Here is a 10,584-nt window from a genome sequence, read left to right on the forward strand (position 1 = left end):
AGGTGTTCAGGTCAGGAGGTCAGGAGGTCAGGAGGTCAGGTGTTCAGGAGGTCAGGTGTTCAGGTCAGGAGGTCAGGAGGTCAGGTGTTCAGGTCAGGAGGTCAGGAGGTCAGGTGTTCAGGAGGTCAGGTGTTCAGGAGGTCAGGTGTTCAGGAGGTCAGGAGGTCAGGTGTTCAGGAGGTCAGGTGTTCAGGAGGTCAGGAGGTCAGGTGTTCAGGAGGTCAGGTGTTCAGGTCAGGAGGTCAGGAGGTCAGGAGGTCAGGTGTTCAGGAGGTCAGGTGTTCAGGTCAGGAGGTCAGGAGGTCAGGAGGTCAGGAGGTCAGGAGGTCAGGTGTTCAGGTCAGGTGTTCAGGAGGTCAGGAGGTCAGGTGTTCAGGTGTTCAGGTGTTCAGGTCAGGTGTTCAGGTCAGGTGTTCAGGTGTTCAGGTGTTCAGGCGTCTGTCTCAAACATCTTCTTCCTGCCGTCCATCCCGGCCTTGTCCTCGATGTTCTTCCTCCAGTCGCCTGTTTGTTTCTCCTGGAGGAAGAGAGAGTACACAGGAAGTGATGTAACAATCCTTCTAGTTGTTTAGAGCTGCTGAGTGGCGATAACCATCAGTCCATCAGTCCATCAGTCCATCAGTCCATCAGTCATCAGTCCATCAGTCATCAGTCCATCAGTCCATCAGTCCATCAGTCCATCAGTCATCAGTCCATCAGTCCATCAGTCCATCAGTCCATCAGTCATCAGTCATCAGTCCATCAGTCATCAGTCCATCAGTCATCAGTCCATCAGTCATCAGTCCATCAGTCATCAGTCCATCAGTCATCAGTCCATCAGTCATCAGTCATCAGTCCATCAGTCATCAGTCCATCAGTCATCAGTCCATCAGTCATCAGTCCATCAGTCCATCAGTCCATCAGTCCATCAGTCATCAGTCCATCAGTCCATCAGTCCATCAGTCCATCAGTCATCAGTCATCAGTCCATCAGTCATCAGTCATCAGTCATCAGTCATCAGTCCATCAGTCATCAGTCCATCAGTCCATCAGTCATCAGTCCATCAGTCCATCAGTCCATCAGTCATCAGTCATCAGTCCATCAGTCATCAGTCATCAGTCCATCAGTCATCAGTCCATCAGTCATCAGTCCATCAGTCCATCAGTCATCAGTCCATCAGTCATCAGTCCATCAGTCCATCAGTCCATCAGTCCATCAGTCCATCAGTCATCAGTCCATCAGTCATCAGTCATCAGTCCATCAGTCCATCAGTCCATCAGTCCATCAGTCATCAGTCCATCAGTCATCAGTCCATCAGTCATCAGTCCATCAGTCCATCAGTCATCAGTCCATCAGTCATCAGTCATCAGTCCATCAGTCCATCAGTCCATCAGTCCATCAGTCATCAGTCATCAGTCCATCAGTCATCAGTCATCAGTCCATCAGTCCATCAGTCATCAGTCATCATATTATTAAATGATTGTTTCTGCCTCTGTCTACTGACTGTAAACAGCTGATTGTTCTCCTCTATCTCACTCCAGTAGTATTGTTAGTTCTTGTGTTTCTCCACATTAAGACTACAATTCCCATCAGCCCCGTTGCTTCCTGCCCCCCCTGAAAAGGATCAACATGTTGGAAGTGATTTCTCCATCTTCCTTTCCCTCTGACAGCTTTAGCTCTGTTAGCTCTGGAGGAACTGAGCATCAGACTCACCTCCTCCTTCTGCTCCTTCTTCACCTGCCTCAGGTTGGCCCTCAGGTCCAGGGACACTTTGTGTTTGGAGCCCAGCAGAGCGGCCAGCATGGCGTCCGCCGACATCCGCACCTTCTTCAGAGCCGGCTTCCTAAACTTCCCCTTCAGGTCCTGAACCTTCAGCTTCAGGTCCTCAATCTGACACAGGAGACAACGCTGAGTGTGTGTGTGTGTGTGTGTGTGTGTGTGTGTGTGTGTGTGTGTGTGTGTGGAAACCGCTAATGTGAAACAGCAATCCCAGCAGATATTGAGTTTAAACTTCAGCCTACAACAAATTATATCCATTTTACAAGGAGGTATATAGTCCCATAAAAACACCTTTAAAGAAGACATGTAATACACTTTTGAGCTCATATAATACTCATATAATGTAACGACATATGACAGCGTATGTGCTTTGATGTGTGGCTTTGATTTGTGATCGGACTGTGTTTGTATTAGACTAGATTAGAATAGATTAGATTAGAATTTCAAATTGTTTAGCAGTTTAAAGCAGTTACAGCAGACAACAGCTAATTCAACAGAGTCGACTTTAAAGGAATAGTTCACCCAAAGATTAAAATCCTGTCCTCATCTCCTCCCCCTCATGCAGGTGAACCTCAGGTGAAGTTTGTCCATATAACACACAGGGAGGCTGCAGCACAACTCCATAGCAGCCTTCTCCAAAACAACTGAAGTCAGTGGGGACCAGTTCTTCAGAGTTCCACAAAGACCTACAGTATATTTACACCATCATTTAGTGCAAATCTGAACTACAGCTGATTGATCTGCAACAAATAATGGTGTATAGGTCTTTCTGTTCACAGTGTGATTGTTTGTCTGTTTTTGTTTTGGAGCTCTAAAGAACAGGTCCCCATTGACTTCAGTTGTTTTGGAGAAGGCTGCTACCAAGTTGTGCTGCAGCCTCCCTGTGTGTTATATGGACTAACAAACTTCACCTGAGTTTCATTTGGCCTGAGGGGGAGGAGATGATGACAGGATTTTCATTTTTGGATGAACTATTCCTTTAACAGCCAGGCGACAGGGAGTGGAACTACTGAGACTGACACTGAGCCAGGTTTAAACTGACAATGTGACATCGTTGTATTTCATAACTACATTGTACTAAATACCAGTTTACAACTCACACAGTGTTTTAGTGTGCGTTACTGTTTAGAGGACTTTACCTCCTTATTGGACTTTGACACTTTGCTCTCCATGTCGTATCGCTCCTCATCCACAGCGTCGATCTCTTTGTGGAGTTTCTTGCACAGCTCCTAATGAGGGGAATAAAAACAGAATAAAACAGCAGAAATGTGCAAATAAACAGTAACATCCATGCATACATACACATAAAAACACATATACAAGCACACATACAAACAAACATAATGTACAAATACAGTGTGTTCATTTAAGAAAATGCTTGAGTGAAAAAGAAGGTCTTTAGTTTGGTTTTGAAAGAAACAGTGTTGGAGCAGGTCTCAGATCAGCAGGCAAACTGTTCCATTCTTTAGGTGCATAGATGCTGAAAGCCATCTCACCAGACTTTGAAAGTGCTCTAGGCACATGGAGGAGATTTGTGACCGGAGAGATCTGCTGGGGTTATGAACTGACAGCATGTCTGAGATGTACTGTGGAGCCAGACCAGCAAGTGCTGTGTAAACCAACAGAAGGATTTTGAATTGTATTCTGAAAACGACAGGTAGCCAGTGAAGGTTCCGGAGGACTGGAGCTATATGGTCTGATCTTTTTGTCCTGTAAGAACTCGTGCGGCTGAGTTCTGGATAAATTGTAATGTATGGATTGTTTTGTTTGAAAGACCGATAAACAGAGAATGTCCAAGAATAATCCAGCCTGCTCAGACACATGCATGCAGGAGTTTCTCTGAGTCAGATCGGGAAAGAAAGCCTCTGATTCTGGAAATGTTTCCGAGTTGGAAAAAGGCAACCTTGGTGATGCCGTTGATATGATCCTTAAAGCTGAGTTCACCATCCATGGTAACTCCTAGGTTTTTAATCTGGTCGCTTGTTTTTAGTGATCTGGACTCCAGGTACTCGCAGACTAGCTGTCTCTGGGCTTTAGGACCCACAACCAAAATCTCAGTTTTCTCCCTGTTCAGCTGAAGGAAGTTTGCTAGTTGGGTTGAGAGGTGCGACTCCTTCTAGCTGCTGCTGATTTAAAAGCCATCTGAGTCTGTCGCGGTCTCCGGTCTCACCTGCAGCTCCTGCATGCAGAGGGGGGGGCGGAGGGGGGGGCAGCTCTCCTCCATGTACCTCCTCTTCTGCTCCTCCGCCTGCAGCGCCTCCTGCTCCAGCAGCGCCTGGCCCACCTGCAGCAGCAAGCTCTGAGGGAAACAGCAGAAGAAGAAACAGATTTTTGTGGCTGTAAAATGAACTGAGGAGGGAAGCCAAGCTTTTAAAGACAGATCAGTCTGGAATGAAACATCTGGGAGTTAAGATCATCTCTCCAATCTCTCCAATTTCTAAGATATTTAGTATGAATGGTCCTTCTTTGCTTCAAAATATTAAATAAGATTTAAATCGTTGGTGTATGCTCCCCTTGTCTTTATGGGGTCCAGAGTTGATATTTTGAAAATAAATATTATGCCAAGATTGTCTTATGTTATATCTGTTATACCGCTTCAGTTCTCCCAAAACTGATTTCAAGAAATTAATACAATTTTCATCAAGATACCCAGGATTAGTTTAAAGAGGTTATTCATGCCTTGCCTGGGTGTGCCTGATATGTTTTTATATTATATCTGAGACAGACTGAGACAGACTGAGAGACAGACTGAGACAGACTGAGACAGACTGAGAGAGACTGAGACAGACTGAGACAGACCGAGAGACAGACTGAGACAGACTGAGAGACAGACTGAGACAGACTGAGACAGACTGAGAGAGACTGAGACAGACTGAGACAGACCGAGAGACAGACCGAGACACAGACTGAGACAGACCGAGAGACAGACCGAGAGACAGACTGAGACAGACCGAGAGACAGACTGAGACAGACTGAGACAGACTGAGAGAGACTGAGACAGACTGAGACAGACCGAGAGACAGACTGAGACAGACTGAGAGACAGACTGAGACAGACTGAGACAGACTGAGACAGACCGAGAGACAGACCGAGACACAGACTGAGACAGACCGAGAGACAGACCGAGAGACAGACTGAGAGACAGACAAAGACAGACCGAGAGACAGACTGAGACAGACCGAGAGACAGACTGAGAGACAGACTGAGAGACAGACTAAGACAGACCGAGAGACAGACTGAGACAGACTGAGACAGACTGAGAGACAGACTGAGAGACAGACTGAGACAGACCGAGAGACAGACTGAGACAGACTGAGACAGACTGAGAGACAGACTGAGACAGACTGAGACAGACTGAGACAGACCGAGAGACAGACTGAGACAGACTGAGAGACAGACTGAGACAGACTGAGACAGACTGAGACAGACTGAGAGAGACTGAGACAGACTGAGACAGACCGAGAGACAGACTGAGACAGACTGAGAGACAGACTGAGACAGACCGAGAGACAGACTGAGAGACAGACTGAGAGACAGACTGAGACAGACTGAGAGACAGACTAAGACAGACCGAGAGACAGACTGAGACAGACTGAGAGACAGACTGAGAGACAGACTGAGACAGACTGAGAGACAGACTGAGACAGACTGAGAGACAGACTGAGAGACAGACTGAGACAGACCGAGAGACAGACTGAGACAGACTGAGAGACAGACTGAGACAGACCGAGAGACAGACTGAGACAGACTGAGACAGACTGAGACAGACTGAGAGACAGACTGAGAGACAGACTGAGACAGACCGAGAGACAGACTGAGAGACAGACTGAGAGACAGACTGAGACAGACCGAGAGACAGACTGAGACAGACTGAAAGACAGACTGAGAGACAGACTGAGAGACAGACCAAGAGACAGACTGAGACAGACTGAGACAGATGGAGACAGACTGAGACAGACTGAGAGACAGACTGAGAGACAGACTGAGACAGACTGAGAGAGACTGAGACAGACTGAGAGACAGACTGAGAGACAGACTGAGACAGACTGAGACAGACCGAGACAGACTGAGAGACAGACTGAGAGACAGACTGAGACAGACTGAGACAGACTGAGAGACAGACTGAGACAGACCGAGAGACAGACTGAGACAGACTGAGAGACAGACTGAGACAGACTGAGACAGACTGAGAGACAGACTGAGACCGACTGAGACAGACTGAGAGAGACTGAGACAGACTGAGACAGACTGAGAGACAGACTGAGACAGACCGAGAGACAGACTGAGACAGACCGAGAGACAGACTGAGACAGACTGAGAGACAGACTAAGACAGACCGAGAGACAGACTGAGAGACAGACTGAGAGACAGACTGAGACAGACCGAGAGACAGACTGAGACAGACTGAGAGACAGACTGAGAGACAGACTGAGAGACAGACTGAGACAGACCGAGAGACAGACTGAGACAGACTGAGAGACAGACTGAGACAGACCGAGAGACAGACTGAGACAGACTGAGACAGACTGAGACAGACTGAGAGACAGACTGAGAGACAGACTGAGACAGACCGAGAGACAGACTGAGAGACAGACTGAGAGACAGACTGAGAGACAGATTGAGAGACAGACTGAGACAGACCGAGAGACAGACTGAGACAGACCGAGAGACAGACTGAGACAGACCGAGAGACAGACTGAGAGAGACTGAGACAGACTGAGACAGACTGAGAGACAGACTGAGACAGACTGAGAGACAGACTGAGAGACAGACCGAGAGACAGACTGAGAGACAGACTGAGAGACAGACTGAGACAGACTGAGAGACAGACTGAGAGACAGACTGAGACAGACTGAGAGACAGACTGAGACAGACTGAGAGACAGACTGAGAGACAGACTGAGAGACAGACTGAGACAGACCGAGAGACAGACTGAGACAGACTGAGAGACAGACTGAGACAGACCGAGAGACAGACTGAGACAGACTGAGACAGACTGAGACAGACTGAGAGACAGACTGAGAGACAGACTGAGACAGACCGAGAGACAGACTGAGAGACAGACTGAGAGACAGACTGAGACAGACCGAGAGACAGACTGAGACAGACTGAAAGACAGACTGAGAGACAGACTGAGAGACAGACCAAGAGACAGACTGAGACAGACTGAGACAGATTGAGACAGACTGAGACAGACTGAGAGACAGACTGAGAGACAGACTGAGAGAGACTGAGACAGACTGAGAGACAGACTGAGAGACAGACTGAGACAGACTGAGACAGACCGAGACAGACTGAGAGACAGACTGAGAGACAGACTGAGACAGACCGAGAGACAGACTGAGACAGACTGAGACAGACTGAGAGACAGACTGAGACAGACCGAGAGACAGACTGAGACAGACTGAGAGACAGACTGAGACAGACTGAGACAGACTGAGAGACAGACTGAGACAGACTGAGACAGACTGAGAGAGACTGAGAGAGACTGAGACAGACTGAGAGACAGACTGAGACAGACCGAGAGACAGACTGAGACAGACCGAGAGACAGACTGAGACAGACTGAGAGACAGACTAAGACAGACCGAGAGACAGACTGAGACAGACTGAGAGACAGACTGAGAGACAGACTGAGAGACAGACTGAGACAGACCGAGAGACAGACTGAGACAGACTGAGAGACAGACTGAGAGACAGACTGAGAGACAGACTGAGACAGACCGAGAGACAGACTGAGACAGACTGAGAGACAGACTGAGACAGACCGAGAGACAGACTGAGACAGACTGAGACAGACTGAGACAGACTGAGAGACAGACTGAGAGACAGACTGAGACAGACCGAGAGACAGACTGAGAGACAGACTGAGAGACAGACTGAGAGACAGATTGAGAGACAGACTGAGACAGACCGAGAGACAGACTGAGACAGACTGAGAGACAGACTGAGACAGACCGAGAGACAGACTGAGAGAGACTGAGACAGACTGAGACAGACTGAGAGACAGACTGAGACAGACTGAGAGACAGACTGAGAGACAGACTGAGAGACAGATTGAGACAGACTGAGACAGACTGAGAGACAGATTGAGAGACAGATTGAGACAGACTGAGACAGACTGAGAGACAGACTGAGACAGACTGAGACAGACTGAGAGACGATGGGTCGTCCTTTCAGCCGGTTTATAAAGACAGATCAGTTCCAACATTTCCAGCACTGAACGAGGTTTTTAACTTACTAGACGGCATGTTTCTGTCATATTTACTATTTAAATCTGTAGTTAATGTTGCCCTGTTATATAAGCCTGACTGGGATCAGCGATAAGATAAGATAAGATTTAATAAGATTTAATCGAGCTAGCAACAAACAGCTTGGGAAAGATATTTGAAGTCTGTTCTTACAAGATCACAATGGAATATAATTTGGAGAACTGGTCTTTCCTCTAATAGGATTATTCAATATACAGTCTTGTTGTCTCACTGCTGGTCTCTCTGTATTACAGCAGACCAGACTGGTTCCTGTCAGGAGGTTTGCTGCAGCTGAAAGAACGATGCTCCTGAACTGGAAAAAGCTCAACCCAAATACATTTACAGTCTATAAATGATTAGATGACTATTTGCATATTATAAATATGGAACATGCAGTACTGTCATTAACAGACATCGATAAAGACATTGAACCCAGACCTGAACCCAGACCTGAACCGGTCTGAGGCGTTTCAGTCTTACCTTCAGCTGGTTCCTCCGGCTCGACGACATCTTCCTCCTTCAAACAAGAAAACCAGAAGAAGGAAATCATTAGTGAAACTTTTCTGACTCAGGAACGCAATAAAATTCAGCCTGAATAAAGTTAAAGTGAACTTACTCTGCCATCCTGCTGCAGAAGAGAGGAGAAGAGGAGAGGAGAGGAGAGGAGAGGAGAGGAGAGGAGAGGAGAGGAGAGGAGAGGAGAGGAGAGGAGAAGACAAGAGAGGAGAGGAGAAGAGGAGAGAGGAGAGGAGAAGACAAGAGAAGAGAAGAGAAGAGAGGAGAGGAGAGGAGAGGAGAAGACAAGACAAGAGAAGAGAAGAGAGGAGGAGACAAGAGAGGAGAGGAGAAGACAAGAGAAGAGAAGAGAAGAGAAGAGAAGAGAGGAGAGGAGAGGAGAGGAGAGGAGAGGAGAAGACAAGAGAAGAGAAGAGAGGAGGAGAGAGGAGAGGAGGAGGAGTGTGACTCCTCCTCAGCAGTTGTCCTCCAGCTGCCGCTCAGCAGCTGAAACGGCAGAAAAACTCCAGGAATTTCCTCTGAAGCGAACAGGAGGCAGATCAGGAGGTTAAAGGAGGAGTCACATGGCTTCACTTCATCTACACATTCTCTCGTTCATTCTGAAAGCATTTGTCCCTGAGTTATTATTATATCACATTATTAGATGATGTTTCTATCACAGCTTCAGATCTGCTGACTCCTGACAGACTGGAGCTGCTGCTGGAATTTAAAACCAAAGCTGAAGACTTTCCTGTTCTTTTTGTCCGAAGCGTTTGTACTATTTGTTCTTTTTCTTGTGTTTATGTTTATTTCTTATTTTAAATTGCAGCTCTTTTACTCTCTGTGAAGCACATTGTTTTGAATGGTTATGTATGAAATGTGAATCAAATTTGATTGATTGGTCAGTTGATTATGGGACACTGTAAGACCTTTTGCTTATGAAAGAGTAATGTAATGTAATATAATGTAATGTAATTAAATGTAACTTAATGTAATTATCTGCATGTCTGACATAGTCTGCTGTCATAGATCTGCAGCATGTAGAGTGGAAGTCAGATCAGCTCTGTGGTGTGAACTCTGTTTCCTGTGAAGCAGGCGGAGCTCACTAACTTACTGTGTTCCTTTTGAATTGTTATAATCCTTTATTAGTTACTTTTTAAAACTAGAATGTGTTACTTTTATTGTTTTATTTAAATGTATTTATTTTTAGTCATTGGCTGATTTTAAAAGGAACGTTGTCACTGACAGCTGTTCTTTCAGGCTGTAAAAGGTTTTATTATAATACACCATGTGTTACTTTATTTTTATTTCATGTTTTAAATGTCATTGTTTTATGTTGGCTGTGTGTGTTAGATGTGTTTTATCATCCCTGCCTCTTGGCTTCTGCTTTGTAAAATAGAAATCACTTCTCAATGGGACTTCCTGGTAAAAAAAAAAAGTTAAATAAAATAAAAATGACATTTATGCTTATTACTTATTGTTTTATTGTTGTTACCTTTCATATAGTTTTATTTTTGTTAATGCAGATTTAAAACAAATAGAAGAAAGTGACAGAAAAGCTGCTGCTTGCTGTTTTAAACTGAATTTAAAACTGTGAAGAAACAAAACACACTCTGACATGATGAAGTCACATAAAGACACACAACACTCAAGTTACTTTTAATAAAGAGTAACTTTATAATGTAACTCATATTCAGAACAGACATGATGTTGATGGAAACGTATGAATGGAATAAATAGTATAAATGGTGTGAATAGCTGCAGCTGCCTGCCTGTCTGTCTGTCTGTCTGTCTCTCTGTCTGTCTGTCTGTCTCTCTGTCTGTCTCTCTGTCTGTCTGTCTGTCTGTCTCTCTGTCTGTCTGTCTGTCTCTCTGTCTGTCTGTCTGTCTGTCTGTCTGTCTGTCTGTCTGTCTCTCTCTCTGTCTCTCTCTCTGTCTCTCTCTCTGTCTGTCTGTCTGTCTCTCTGTCTGTCTGTCTGTCTGTCTGTCTGTCTGTCTGTCTGTCTCTCTGTCTGTCTGTCTCTCTCTCTGTCTCTCTCTCTGTCTCTCTCTCTGTCTGTCTGTCTGCTCTAAACTGGGAG

The 10,584-nt window shown here is 45.9% G+C and overlaps 1 protein-coding gene across 2 annotated transcripts; it reads right to left on the minus strand.

Moving 5' to 3' along the window:
• Window positions 1-430: 430 nt before the first annotated feature.
• Window positions 431-10,123, minus strand: LOC139639877 (troponin I, fast skeletal muscle-like). 2 transcript variants are annotated; one of them, XM_071514025.1, is made up of 6 exons: window positions 10,116-10,123; window positions 8,489-8,525; window positions 3,929-4,057; window positions 2,898-2,987; window positions 1,693-1,869; window positions 431-517 (listed from the first exon to the last, which is right to left on the minus strand). In XM_071514025.1, exons 1-6 carry the CDS (start codon window positions 10,121-10,123, stop codon window positions 431-433), a joined length of 528 nt encoding a protein of 175 aa, XP_071370126.1. The 2 variants fall into 2 exon arrangements, with proteins under 2 accessions (XP_071370126.1, XP_071370127.1); XM_071514026.1 differs by lacking the exon at window positions 10,116-10,123 and adding an exon at window positions 8,625-8,632.
• Between the last annotated feature and the right edge of the window lie 461 nt (window positions 10,124-10,584).

The sequence above is a fragment of the Centroberyx affinis genome, unplaced genomic scaffold (genome assembly GCF_046629955.1).
Source record: "Centroberyx affinis isolate AG114_WGS23_722 - 3 ecotype Tasmania unplaced genomic scaffold, CSIRO-AGI_Caff_v1 ptg007894l_1, whole genome shotgun sequence".
In the NCBI taxonomy this organism is placed as follows: Eukaryota; Metazoa; Chordata; class Actinopteri; order Beryciformes; family Berycidae; genus Centroberyx; species Centroberyx affinis.